Raw genomic sequence first — 15,325 nt, 5'->3', positions numbered from 1 at the left:
AGGTACTCTTTTTTGCACATGTCCTATGAGAGGAACAGGGAGGGCTTGTTCACCCTTAACAACACCCATCTTGGGAAAAAGGTGTACCAGAGTACAAGTTCCAGTCCAGTTTGTAGGCAAACACACATATGCATTTTCTCCACACAAGAAAAAGACTCCATTCTCTTCCAAACACACTGCCATATTCATAGAAAAGGCATGGAATCTATGATCATACTCATTGCTCCACACTCCCAAAGTCCCTGCCATGAACATGCCAGTCAATGGCTGCAGGAGAGATTTTTGACGATGATCTCTTAGTGTGTCCCTGAAGTAGGGAGGTTCAAATAAATACTGGGAGCTTCTGTTTCCACGGGGGAATGGAATACAAAATTCCTGCAGTGACTTGCTGTACAGCCACAGTGGGAATCGGGGGGTGGGGGTTCAAATTGGTTTGGGCACTTCACCCCAAGTAGCATTTCCTCCCCAGTTCCTGAGAGTTAATTGAGGTGGAGGTGAGAAAGTGACCTTCTTTTTAAAAAAGATGGTGTGTAGAGGGAGAGATGTTGCGAGTTACCTTGAGGTTCATATGTCCCCTTCGAGGGCTTATAACCAATTCCATTTGACACTCTCGCCAGTGATTCCCTGTGTCTGCTCCCACAGGCGTGCCCATTCGAGGTTCCTGAATCCTCATGACACATAAGGGGGGTGTCCCTAGGAGGTCCACACCAACAGCTACAGGACCAACAATGGGGGGATGACTGACTCCCAATTTTTCTATAGCACTATAGAGATCATCATGTAATTTGGCCTCTACTGTGACACCTCCCCACCTGGCACCCCTCTCAAATCCTAGGGTGGCATTGGTCTTCTCCCAGAGGTCCGGTGTCACAGGGATTGCGTGATAAGCTGAGGGGGAGGCAGACAAACACAACCAACATCTTTGGCCTAAGATGGGGTCTGATTGGTTGATCATACTCTGAGCTAAATCTAATATTTTCAGTATATAACTCCCATCATGCAATTGTCTCAGGGGTCCTCCTTTTGTTTTTATGATGTGTTTCCTCTGGTCCAGCCCTCATTTTACCTGGGCATTAGCCCGCTTGGGTTTAGGACCTGGTGTAGGCCTGTGACGGCGTCCCCACCTGGAAACAAGCCTGCGGTGGCGTGAAGGGGTTTGCTCCAATCCTTCCTTGTTTAATGTCCCGAAGGATCCCAAGCCCTGGACTCTGCCTTTCTCTTGGGTGTTTGCAGGAACCCCTAAGCCTTCTTCTGGGCTTAGAGAAGTTATTTGACCATCTTGACAACATTTGGGACCACCATCCAGGGCCTTTTTACCCAACAACCACTGGCAAATAGTAACCATAGCCATAGGAGGTTCATGGTTGACTACCTATGATTCCTATTCCACACTCACAGTCACAACAAGGGGAAACTATTCAGGAGGACTGGGGGAATTAGGTTGAATTTGGGAAAGGACAGTATCAGTTTTGGGTGTACCACAAAGCCTATTCTTATTTGTTAAATACAGTATCCACAATCCCAAGAGTCCTAATACACCCCAGAGAATCCACTCCCAGGAGGTTTCAAACATAAGTTGTCATAGGAAATTCACACTTTCCTGGGTTATAATCAGGAATTTTGGGTACTTTACTCCTTTCTTTGGGTGGAGGCTGATTCCAGAAGAAAAGTCTTTCCAAACAGCAGGTCCCAAATAACAGAATTAAAATTACTAATGCCAGACTTACTGCCCCTATGGCTATGTATTCTCTGACTATCATTTCCTGGAATCAGTCCTCCCTAGACACCCATATTCATTTTCCTAATCCCTTTCTTCAGCTGTACATAGAGGGTCAGCATCCGGAGTGACATCAGTAGGGCCTTTCTTCTGCTCGGTATGTTGCCTGCCCGTTGCCGGTAGGACAGTTATAGGGAGCGCTTTTTCAAGCGTAACACTAGAGGGCAGTCCTCGTCCTTCTCTGCTTCCCAATATTCACCAGCTGCAGGTTTAACTCGAGTCCAATGAATCCAAGACTTGGATTCTAATACCTTTACTGCAACGGGAGAATACATGACCACAGTATACGGGCCCTTCCATCTAGGTTTCAGATTTTCCCCTTTCCGGTGTTTTACCCATACTTTGTCTCCCACTTGGATATTATGACGGAGTACTCAGAAATGGTGGACTTAGGGACACACAATATTGTTGGATGGCTTGTATTTGCTTATTTAATTCTCCCACCATTTGACTCACCCATGAAGTCCCTATTTGACTTAGGTCTCCTACATGATTTTTCAAATTAGTACTTATGGGGGGGTCTACCAAATATCATCTTAAATGCAGATAGCCTAATTCCCTTTCGAGGGGTGCATCTCACAGACCAGAGTGCTAGAGGCAATGCATCCACCCATTTAAGATGAGTTTCAAGGCACACTTTAGTCAATTTCTCCTTTATAGTCCTGTTCATTCGTTCTGCCCGACCTCCAGACTCCGGCCGGAAACTGTAATGAAACCTCCAGTGGGTCCCTAAGGATTTTGCCAACATTTGATTTACTTGATGAACAAACTCTGGACCATTATCTGATGAAATGAATGAGGATATTCCATACCGGGGGATGATCTCTGAGTAAGATTCTGGCTACCTCTCGTGCCTGTTTTGTCTTGGTGGGGAAACATTCAGGCCACCCAGTGTAATTGCACACCATAACTAACATGGCTTTGTATAGTCCACATCTTGGCATGTCTGTAAAATCAACAACCAAAGAATCCATGGGGTAATAACCCTTAGGCTGGCTTCCCGGAGGAAGGGTAGGTCCTTGTCTTGGATTAATTTGAGCACACGTATTGCATCTTTCACTAGCAGGGCCACACAATGAGTGAAGGCGATTAATATATATAATACGATGAATGGCTTCAGCTAGGGCACTCTTCCCCATGTGAGTAGTTAGGTGAGCCTCTTTAACTACTGGCCAGGCTAAACTCTCAGGGACAAAAATCCTTCCATCTGGGAGTACGTACCACTCTCCCTGTTTATGTCCTTGCAGGTCCAAACTTGCCTGTAATTCTTCAGCTTCGGAATATTTAGGATTCAGATCTTTTGGCATTTCTAATGCCACACAAGCGGTCATGTCAGGGTAGGGTTGCCCATCTCGGGTTGCTGATAATCTTGCCTCCTTGTCTGCTGCTCTATTTCCTCTAGCCACATCATCCTGTCCCTTTTGATGTCCTTTACAGTGCATGACAGCGACTCTTTTAGGTCCTCGCACCGCTTTGATACGTAAGTCTCAATCAAAAGGGGATGTTTAATTTCTCTTCCGGCTGCTGTTAAAAGTCCTCTTTCTCTATAAACTGCAGCATGTACATGCAATGTGAGGAGTGCATATTTAGAGTCTGTCCAAATATTTACACTTTCATCTTGTGCTCTCTCCAGTGCCCGTATTAAAGCCCACAGTTCTGCTGCCTGAGCACTTGTGCCTTTGGGGAGTGGTCCACATTCTATAACTTTATCAAGGGAGACTATTGCATAACTGGCATAGCGTTCGCCTGTTGAGATGAAGCTGGATCCGTCAGTAAACCAGTTATAGTCCACATTTTTCATTGGCACATCAGTTAAATCAGGCCTGCATGAGAATTGGCTTTCTATTACTTGGATGCAGTTATGTTCAACTTCAGGACCTGGTACTGGCAGTAAAGTGGCCAGATTCAGACCATTCGTTTGCTTCAGTGTCACTTGAGGATTGTGGATGAGGAGAGCCTGATATTTATAAATTCTGGAATTAGTCATCCATAAGTGTCCCTTGGTTTCTAATATTCCTCAAATTGCATGGCTCGTATAGATTGTGGTTGGCTGTCCAAAAGTCAATTTATTAGCTTCCTCTATTAGGAGAGCTGTGGCTGCTAGAATTTTTAGACAGTGTGGCCATCCTTTTGAAACTCCATCAAGTTGTTTTGACAGATAAGCTATGGGCTGTTGCCAGCTTCCCTTTTCCTGAGTCAGGACTCCAATAGCCACATTACTCTTTGAGTCCACATACAAATTAAAAGGCTTGTCAAGGTTAGGGAGTCCCATCACAGGAGCTTGAGATAAAGCCATTTTTAAAGTCTCAAAAGCCTGTCTTTGCTCATGCGTCCAGACAAAAGGCTCCTTTTCTTGTTAAAGTCTCAAAAGCATGTCTTTGCTCATGCGTCCAGACAAAAGGCTCCTTTTCTCCCCCCTTTGTGGACTCATAGAGTGTTTTGGCTAGCAGGGCAAAATTCGGTATCCATATTCTACAATACCCTGTTGCCCCTAAAAAACCCCGTAATTCTGTTCTATTTGTGGGCTCTGCGATTTGGCACACAGCTTCCTTTCTTTCATGTCCTATAGATCTCTGACCTTGACTGATGATGTAACCTAAGTATTTTACCTGGGTTTTTACTAATTGGGCTTTCTTCCTAGAGGCACGGTATCCTTTGTCCATTAGAAGATGAAGTAGTTGGTTTGTGTTCTCCCAACAAGTTTCCTTGGTTTGCCCCGTTACTAAAACATCATCAACATTCTGAAGTAGTACATCCCCTTCCTCACATGGCTGAAAGTCTTCTAAGTCAGAGGCCAGGGCATTGCCAAATAGAGTAGGTGAATTTTTAAATCCCTGGGGAAGCCTGGTCCAAGCATATTGTCTCTTGCGACCTGTTGCTGGATCTTCCCATTCAAAAGCAAACAACTTCTGACTGTCTTTATGTATGGGAATAGTGAAGAAGGCATCTTTCAGATCTACCCCCGAGAACCAAGCAGTTGATGGGGGAACTAAACTTAGCAAAGTATAGGGATTTGGCACAACATCATGGACCGTGATTGTGGCCTCATTCACGATGTGTAGATCCTGTGCCGGCCTGAAATTTCCATCTGGCTTTGGAATGGGCAAGATAGGGGTATTCCAGAGAGATTGGATGGTTGTTAGAATGCCTGCTTTCAGGGACTTAACAATATGATCTTGAATTGCTTGTGCAATAGGGTGAGGGTAACTTCTCTGTCGAAGGCAAACAGGCACTGCTAGAGGCTTCACTTGGATGACTAATGGTACATGGTGGGCTGCAAAGCCTGGCATGTTATCTTCTGCCCATAACTGAGGCACTCCAAAGTCCTGCCAGTTATCATCCATTGGAGTCTTGTGGGCCACCATTATCCGCCACATTTCATCAGGAGGATATTTCATTCTGAGTGACATTTCATTTTCTTCAAATGATAGAGTTGCTCCCATTTTACATAACATGTCTTGACCCAGTAAGGGAATAGGACATTCAGGCATATATAGGAATTGATGTTCCAGGTGTCTCCCATTTAGGGAACATCTCAGGGGCTTCAAAAAGGGGTGGCAATTAATGGAACCATCAACTCCTTGCACATTGATAGTGGTGGTAGAAAAAGGAGCCAATAACTTAGTAACTACAGATCTAGATGCCCCTGTATCAACTAAAAAGGTCACATCATTGCCCCCTATCTTCATTCAGACCAAGGGTTCGGGGGGGCTTGTTATGTATTAACATTATGTATTAACGATATGGTTGGTTATGCATTAAGTGTTTAAGTACGTGAGGTAAACCGGCAGCTTTTGACAGCTGTCAAAAGCTGCCGAAGGCTAATGCGCAAGCGCAACGGTTTGACAGCTCTCAGCTGTCAAAGCGCTCATAAACAGCGCAGGCGCGGCTAACAGTGACAGCTCCGGCTGTCAAAACCAGCCGCCACCGATTGGCCCTCGCCGACCGCAGGAAACCAGCGCGGTTCGGATTGGCTAGCCAGCATGCCAGCTGGGGTATAAAAGCAGGCGCTGGAAGACTGTCAGGCGCCTGGTTCCTCACCATTAAAGATTGTTAAACTTGAGCCAACTGTCTTGCGTGATCCTTACTGAAGACACTTCACTGGCGACGAGGGTGGGATCCACTGCTTCGCACAGCTGAAGTCACTAGCCGGGGAAAGAGAATCTCTTCCGCGGCTCAGAGCTAGTCACAGCTGAAGTCACTGAGCGGGAAGTTCAACTTCCTCAAAAACGCTCGCGAAGCAGTACCCAGATCTGGGACAGCATGGCCAACCTCGGGCATTCCGCGAGTTTGACATTCGTCACCCAGAATGTTGGGAGTCGCACTGGGGTCAGGTCGAGGGGTTCCTGCTGGTCAACAAAATCACGGATGATCGGTCCAAGGCAGCAACACTCCTCTGCCTCAGCGGACTGGCTGTGTATGATGTGGCCGTCGGACTTTTCAGCCCGGAACCCATCGCCTCAGTATCATATGCGGAACTCACGGAAGGGCTAAGTAAGCATTTCATGCCGACTAAATCTGAACTCTTCTGGCGCGTGAACTTTGCACGACAGTGCCAACTCCCGGAGGAATCAGCCACAGATTTCATAGCGGGGGTCCGGCACGCCGCTCAGAGATGCGAGTTCCCGGATTTGGAGGACCGCATCCGCGACCAGATAGTCATCAGGCTTAAGGACGAGCAACTGCAAAAGAAGCTGGTCGCGCAGCCCACCTTGAGTTTGGCCATCCATGGAAATCATGGCTTACGAGGATAGCCACCGCGAAACAACCGGACGACCAGGGAACGGACCGTTCGGGTCCGTACACCAGGAGGACATAGCCCCCAGCAACTTTGGGGACAACGACGTTCTGACCGATGTGGATGCCGTCCAACCGAGGTTTGAAAAACTCCAGACCCGCCATGACGGCCACAGGGGCTTGCCGAGCAACAAAACCTCCAGAAAAAACCCTAATTACCAAAGGGGCAATCTCCCAAAAAACCTGGGTTGCATACTATGGGGAAATAGGGTCGTTGTCCCTGATAAACATAGACCCAAAGTTTTACGCACATTGCGCGAAGGTCACCCGGGGGCAGTAAAAATGAAGGCATTGGCTAGAAGCTACGTCTGGTGGCCTGGCATCAATAAAGATATCGAGGCACATGTAGCCGGATGCTACCCCTGCCAACTAACCAGACCTGCACAACCCCACACCCCAGTTCATAAGTGGGAGGCAACAAAAAATCCTTGGTCCTGGGTGCACCTAGATTTTGCGGGACCCTTCCAGGGACAAGTATTTTTGATAGCAGTTGATAGCTATTCCAGGTGGCTGGAGGTCGTGCCTGTCAGCAGCACAACTACGGCTGCCACAGTACAAGTTCTAAGGGGGCTTTTTGCCACACATGGCCTTCCGGATGCAGTGATTTCAGATAACGGCCCCCAATTTACTTCCTGCGAATTCCAGATTTTCACCAGGGAGAACTCTATTAGGCATGTCACGTCGGCTCCCTCCCACCCCTCGATGAATGGCTTGGCTGAGGTTATGGTGAAATCCACAAAAGACGCACTACAGAAAATCATCACGGGGAACTGGCACCGCAGGTTGGCCCAATTCCTTCTTGCCCAGCACACCACCCCCTGCACGGCTACAGGGAAGTCACCAGCAGAACTTAGTTGGGGGCGACGCCTGGTAACCAGACTCGACCGATTGCACCCCGACAGGGCAACAGCGGGTCCTGAACAACCCCTTCCGCACAGAACATTAGCAAAGGGTTAAGCCGTCTGGGCAAGAAACTATGGGGGAGGAAACAAATGGATTCCGGGGATTGTAACTGAGCAAACGGGGCCCTTATCGTACCTGATTGACACTGGCAATAATTGCCCCTTACGTCGGCATATCGACCAACTACGGCAGCGCGGCACTCAAAACATGGGGGAAGGGGACAGCGGGTCACTTCCAACGCCTAGCACCATCCCCGAATGGAATGACACCCCCCGCGCAACACCCCCAATAAGCTCGACTAACAGCGGAAACCAGGGATCTCCGGATCCAGACCCCACACAAGTAATGGCGCATCCAGAACCGAGGGAAGAGGAACCGAACACAGCAACACCCCTTCGCTGTTCAGTAAGAACCAAGAAACCCCCAGCATACTTAAGAGACTACGAATGGGGCATAAGTAAACGACAACCAAAAGGGGGTAACTGTTAGAGATTAAACTTGATTTGGGTGACAATATTATATAATGGAGTAAAAGCACCTTTAAGGAGTTAAACGGCCTTAGGGTGTGGCTGTAATTATTCCACATAAAAGAGAGTTAGATGTTACACGTAGTTGCTCTTGTATATGTGTTTGATGTTAGTGTTTGGATACCTCTTGTTCTCTTGTTTGCTAACTTGATATTTATTCTCTCAAGAATCAACTGCTTGCTACAGTGTATATTGTTTTTGATATTGGTAAGCAGTTTTTGTATTTTGATACTATGTTTTTTATGGACTGACTTTTATGTGCATGATACTGGATTGATACTTGGACTATTTCTTACTGTGTTTCTTTTTGTTGTCTGAGTAAAAATAAGTTATAAAACTCGTGTTAGTGCATTACTGTTTGCCTAAAAGTCCCAGTACAACTTCCACTGTGTATTAATAATACTCTGTTAAACAAACCATTTTTTCAACAACATATTCTAACAATGGTTATGGGCCCAGATCCAGTGTGGTGCTGAGGACAGGCACAGTATTGTATTTATATTTCCTAACTGAGTTTTCAAATTCAGACAATGGCACAAGGACTATTCAATCCATTCTGCATTACCCGGCTTAATGGGTCAAACTACGTATCCTGGTCTACACAATGTAGTTTGTTATTACAAAATCAAGGTCTTTGGAAAATAGTCCATAATCCTCCTGATGTAACTGCCTGGGATCCAACTAATGAAGAAGATAACAAGAAGATTGTAGACTTCAATAAAGACAATGATAAGGCTTTATATATCATTGGGCTAACATTAGGAGACCAACAGCTAGTCCATGTGCGTGGAGAAGAATCTGCTGCTAAATGTTGGGCTAAGTTGAAAAAGATTTTTGTTCGGGACAGTGTTGGTGCTCATATAAATCTTACCAGAAAGCTATTTAGAGCTAGACTGGAAAAGAATGGCGATATGTTAGCTCACCTTAACTTTATAAAAGCAACTTTGTTGGAACTGCAAGAAAAAGAACTTATTTTCTCAGAGCTTCACCAGGTTTACATCATTTTATCATCATTGGATGAGAGCTACGATGCCTTTGTATCGTCCTTGGAGGTTTTGTCCAAAGAAGACCTAACTGTTTCTTCAATAACTGGAAGGTTGTTGGAAGAATCAAGATGTCGTATGGAGAGAAAACAGTTGAGAGAGCCATTGCAACAAGAAATAAAGAAGAATGAATCTGCTTATATTTTAAGGAAATGCTTTAATTGTGGGTTAAAGGGACATATTGCTAAGTTTTGTCAGAATAGTAATTGTCAGAGAAAGGAAAACCATAGAAAGAATAAAAAGCTGATTAATGTAGCTGTAGCTAATAGAACTACTAATAACCACAATTGGTGGGTGGTAGATAGTGGAGCTACACACTGTATTTCAAAAATAAAAAGGGATTTTGAGAATATAAGGTCTAGTAAAAAATATATTTCTATGGCTAATGGCTGGAGAGTCAAGGTCTCTGGAGAGGGTAAGGTTTACTGTTCATTTTTAAAACAAAATTTGGAAATGCTATATGTTCCCAGATGTGATTATAATCTGTTATCAGTTAAGGCATTATTGGAAGCAGGTTTTAAAGTTACTTTCCAAGGGGAGGAATGTCTTATTCAAAAGAATGAAGTGAACTTAATAGCTAATATGAAAGACGGTTTGTTTGTAATTAGCAATGATCCTATTATAATGGCTACTACTTGTACAAATCAAAAACCACATGATGAATGTATTCATTTATTACATAGAAGATTGGGTCATGTGAATTTTAATACACTAAAAAGAACTGTAGCTTTGTCTAATGGGTTTAAGTTAAAGGCTTGTAAGAAATATCTGCAGTGTAACGTATGTGGTAGAGAAAAGAGCAGGGCATCACCAGCTAATAGGTTAGATGGATTTAAAACCACAACTCCATTAGAACTGGTATTTATGGATTTGATAGGTCCTATGAAACCCAGTTTAGGGGGTGCTTGCTACATATTAAATATTCTAGACCATTATAGCAGATATGGGTTCTGTTATCTCCTTACGTCAAAAACTGAAACTATACAAACAATATCTAATTGGCTCAAGTTTGTACAAAGGAAAACTCAGTTAAATGTAAAAACCATAATAACAGACAATGGAACTGAGTTTGTTAATAAACAGTTCAATGAGCTGTTAGTTTCAGAGGGAATAGAGCATAGACGTACAGCTCCTTATAGACCTCAGCATAATGCATTTGTTGAACGGAGGGGCCAAACATTGCAAGCTATGATTAGATCTATGATTGAAGATTCTGGTTTACCTGATAGCTTATGGGGAGAAGCAGCAAAATGTGCTAATCATATTTTAAACAATGTGGTTAGTTCAGCTACAGGTAAAATTCCTTATACCTTATGGTATAAGAGAAAACCAAATCTTAGTTATATTCACACATTTGGGACACCTGCTTGGGTACATATTCCAAGTTCAATAAGAAATAAAGGAGAACATAGAGCTAAACAATTATTTTTTGTTGGCTATGAGTTAAACCATAAGTCTTATCGGTTCTGGGAGAAAGGTACTAAAAACATTTATTGTAGTTCTAGCGCTGTTTTTCAAGAACAGTCAGGCTGGGAAAGGGTAGAAGATATTGTATATATTCCTCAACAAGATTTAACTAACTCCTCAAATGAAAGTGATAAAGAAGAGGAGGAACCTGCTAGAGAGATCAAACAAGAACCACTGATAGTGGAGACAGGAGAGGAAGAAGATAATAATGTAAATGTACCTATAAGTCCAATAATTCTCAGAAGGTCTAACAGGGAAAGACGACAGCCTGATCGTTTTGAGGCAGGTTTAATTTGTCAAATAGACATTGAACCTTCTAATGTTGAAGAAATAAAAATGTATCCTGAGAATGAAAGAAAGAATTGGAAAGTAGCTATGGATAAAGAAATAAAGTCTTTGCAAGATCTTAATGTTTATCAAGAGGTTAAAATACCTAAAACAGAAAAGTTAATTGGATGTAAATGGGTTTTTAAACTGAAAGAAAGTGTTACAGGAGAGGTAATACATAAAGCAAGATTAGTTGCTCAAGGATTTGCACAGAATAATAGTGATTATGATGAAGTATTTTCCCCAACGTTAAGAGCTTCCACTCTTAGGGCTGCTTTAGTTTGGGCAGCAAATAAGAATTATAGTATAAAACATGTAGATATTGAAACTGCTTATTTGCATGCAACATTAAACCATGATATATATATGAAAGTTCCATCAGGAATAGAAAGTAAGGTAGGGTACTGTTGGAAACTGAATAAGAGTTTGTATGGTTTAAAACAGTCAGGTTATGAGTGGAATAGATGTTTAGTAAAAGAGTTAAATAGTTTGGGATTTAAAGCTAGTATTGCAGATCCTTGTTTATTTATAAAACAGCAAAATAGTGAATTATCATTGTTATTATTATTCACTGATGATATTGCTATTATAGCAAAAGATGAAACAGAAACTGAAAGAATAATTTCAGGGTTAAAAAGAAAATTTAGAGTAAAAGATCTAGGAGCTATTAGTCATTATCTAGGGCTGGATATTGTCAGGACTAGTAAAGGATTTAAACTGTCTCAAGCTAAGAAAATTAATGGTTTGCTGAAACGTTATAATATGGAAAACTGTAAACCAGTAAAAACACCTATGGTTCAAGGTTTTGAGAGTTTAGCAGATAACAGCAATGTCTTTGATAAAAAGATATATCAATCATTAATAGGCAGCTTGATGTATTTATGTAACTGGTCAAGACCTGACATAGCATTTACAGTTAATCATTTAGCTAGATATTGTGAGAATCCTACAACCAGATGTTGGCAAGGTGCGAAAAGAGTTTTAAGATATTTGAAGCACACCATACATTATTCTCTATATCTAGAGCCAACAAAGGAATTGGAACTAAAAGCATTTGCAGATGCTAGTTTTGCATCTGATACTGTAACCAGGAAATCCACTTCAGGATTTGTTGTATTATTGGGAAACGCTTTAGTAGGATGGAGGTCTAACAGACAGAAGCATATAAGCTTATCAACAACTGAATCCGAATTTTCTTGTTTATCTTTATTATGTACTGAGCTATTGGTATGGAAACAATTATTGTTTGATATGGGTTTAAATTGTAATGAACCAATAAAAGTGTATGAAGACAATCAAGCAGCTATAAAATTAGCAACTAATGCTGCAGTGAAAACTAGATCAAAACATACGGATCTACGGTATCTAAATGTCAGACAATGTGTTAAAGATAATTTGATTAAACTGGAATATTGTGCAACTGAAGATAATATTGCTGACCAGTTTACTAAAGCTCAGGGTGCTATAAAGCATAAATCTGTTTGTGATATGTGTAATTTGAGATTGTAAAAATATGTGTATAATATGCCACCCAAAAGGGGAGATTGTTAGAGATTAAACTTGATTTGGGTGACAATATTATATAATGGAGTAAAAGCACCTTTAAGGAGTTAAACGGCCTTAGGGTGTGGCTGTAATTATTCCACATAAAAGAGAGTTAGATGTTACACGTAGTTGCTCTTGTATATGTGTTTGATGTTAGTGTTTGGATACCTCTTGTTCTCTTGTTTGCTAACTTGATATTTATTCTCTCAAGAATCAACTGCTTGCTACAGTGTATATTGTTTTTGATATTGGTAAGCAGTTTTTGTATTTTGATACTATGTTTTTTATGGACTGACTTTTATGTGCATGATACTGGATTGATACTTGGACTATTTCTTACTGTGTTTCTTTTTGTTGTCTGAGTAAAAATAAGTTATAAAACTCGTGTTAGTGCATTACTGTTTGCCTAAAAGTCCCAGTACAACTTCCACTGTGTATTAATAATACTCTGTTAAACAAACCATTTTTTCAACAACATATTCTAACAGTAACCCCACCAGTTCAGGGGAGGGGTAAGGGGTGTTATGTATTAACATTATGTATTAATGATACGGTAGTACGTGAGGTAAACCGGCAGCTTTTGACAGCTATCAAAAGCTGCCGAGGGCTAATGCGCAAGCGCAACGGTTTGACAGCTCTCAGCTGTCAAAGCGCTCGTAAACAGTGCAGGTGCGGCTAACAGTGGCAGCTCCGGCTGTCAAAACCAGCCGCCACCGATTGGCCCTCGCCGACTGTGGGAAACCAGCACGATTCGGATTGGCTAGCCAGCGTGCCAGCTGGGGTATAAAAGCAGGCGCTAGAAGACTGTCAGGCGCCCGGTTCCTCACCATTAAAGATTGTTAAACTTGAGCCAGCTGTCTCGCGTGATCCTTACTGAAGACACTTCAGGGCTTGACTTAACCCCGGTCCCCTTCCGTTTTCAGCCCATTGTTCAGCTGCTGCCAGCCCTATGGCCTCTGTTTGTTCCTGAGACCGCCCTCTCCCTCTTCCTCGGAGTCCATATGGCTGTGGCACTCTGCCTTTTGTTTCTCCCTGGAAATCATATATCTTGACCTCTCGAGTCAACTGTCCACGGCCTCTTCCTCTGCCCCTTCCTCATCCTTGTCCCTGTCAACCCCTTACATTGTCAAACTTTTGAGGACAGTCATATTCCCAGTGTCCTTCTTCTTTACACAAGGCACACTGATTTCTCCCCAGGACTGTGGAGTTGTTTGACAGAGCTATGGCCAATAATTCAGCCTTTCGTTGCATTCTCCCATCTCTCTTCCTTTCTTCCAGTTTTTCTCTATTCACAGAGACCTTTCGAGCAATCTCCATCAGATGACTCATACTTATGCCCAAGGCCCCTTCTTGTCTCTGCAGTTTCTTTTTAATATCAGGGGCACTTTGCGATATGAAAGACATGGCTAACATACGGGCGTTTTCAGGGCTCAAAGGGTCAATAGGTGTGTAGGTCTTATAGGCTTCAACCAATCATTGGAGAAAGGCTTCAGGACTCTCTTCTGACTCTTGTATTATTAAAGAGGGCTTTGACATGTTTACTGGGGGTTTTGCAGCCTGCTCTAAGCCCTGGAGAATCAGTCCTTGATAATTTTGAAGGTTTGGCATGTCATGATAAGGATCCCAATTCGGGTCCTGCCTGCGGAATCGCTGATTCAATACAGTTTGAAGGTCTCCTCCATCTGCAAAGGGTTTTAGAATTTTAATGATAGCATTACTCAGCCTCTCTCTTTCTTCCCCATTAAGGAGAGTATTCATCAGTTGTTCCATATCCTGCCATGTAGGATTATGTGTCTTGATTATAGTTCCAAAGAGGTCAACAACCTCTCAGGGTTTGACTGACAGGGGTCCATAATGTTGTTTCCAGTTTAGGAGGTCAGTCGTAGTAAATGGGACATATTGAAACAGAGGCTGAATATCCGCCTGGCCCTGATCATTTATGACCCTCTGGTCCATTTGGCGAAGTGGGGCTAAGAGTTGGGCTCTAGTGCGGCCAGCAATCGGAGAGGAAAACCGAGGTGCGAGAGGAGAGTGGCATTTGTCAGGTCTACTTGCACGGTCTGATTTTAGGATCTCTTGGTGACTTCTTTGAGGTTCTATACTTCGAAGTTGATTAGTGGCTTTATCGACATCTGGGGGTTGAATCAAACTCGCCACTGACTGCTGGGCGGGAACCACTGGGGCCACAGTACGATATTCCGGGACATAGGGGGGTGGAATATCTTCTTCATAAGGATCAGTTTTTAAGATGGGTTTGGTTTCATTCTGCCTCTTTTTTACTTGACACTTAGGGTTTTTATTCATTTGTGCCACACAGACCTGCAGGAATTCGACTCATTCGGGATTCTCCTTGACTACTGCTTGCCACTGGTCAATATACTGATATTGATCTGGGTGACCACAATCTGGGTCAGTAACAATTTGGTGTACCTTTGAGATGATGTCTAGATTCAAACTGCCCTCAGGCTTCCATCCTACATTGAAAGTTGGCCACTCATTTTCTCAGAAGTTTTTAACTCCCCTGGATTAGCTCTAGGGTCACCATAGTCTCCACTAAAACCTTTCTTAAAATTCTGTAACATGCATTGAAGAGGTGTCCGAGGGACACTTCCTCCACCACCCATGTTCTAAGACACTGCCACTGACCTGTGGTGCCGGACGTTCCAACAGTCACCGACAGGAACTGTTGTGGCTTAAGCACCCACACAAACACAACTCTGGGGTCAGATTAGGATGCGCTGATCCTGGACCCAGGGGGGTGATCAGGCCCCCTTTTCCACTCTTAGTGGGTCTATAGCCTCTATGTTTTACAACGAGTAGGGCTATTCCATCCACTTTTCTATAACAAGTGGGACTCTTTCTCAATATACTTGCCTGCAGGCATCTTCTCTCTCACTTCATTTTTTCTTCGTGGGTGACTTATTTTGACTCCGTTTAGG

The 15,325-nt window shown here is 43.2% G+C and overlaps 1 protein-coding gene across 1 annotated transcript in view; it reads left to right on the top strand.

Moving 5' to 3' along the window:
- The window catches only part of LOC308678436 (uncharacterized protein), a 558,730-nt gene that overhangs the window by 59,933 nt on the left and 483,472 nt on the right, over positions 1-15,325 (top strand). Inside the window, exon 2 of the mRNA XM_081345635.1 lies at positions 7,220-7,249. Within this exon, the coding sequence (XP_081201761.1) occupies positions 7,220-7,245 (26 nt within the window). The 3' untranslated portion in view covers positions 7,246-7,249. The remainder of the gene's footprint in view (positions 1-7,219; positions 7,250-15,325) is intronic.

The sequence above is a fragment of the Vipera berus genome (assembly GCF_964194415.1).
Source record: "Vipera berus genome assembly, chromosome: Z".
Taxonomy (NCBI): domain Eukaryota; kingdom Metazoa; phylum Chordata; class Lepidosauria; order Squamata; family Viperidae; genus Vipera; species Vipera berus.
Note: the sequence above shows the minus strand (reverse complement) of the source record. Positions and strands in the feature narration are given on the sequence as shown.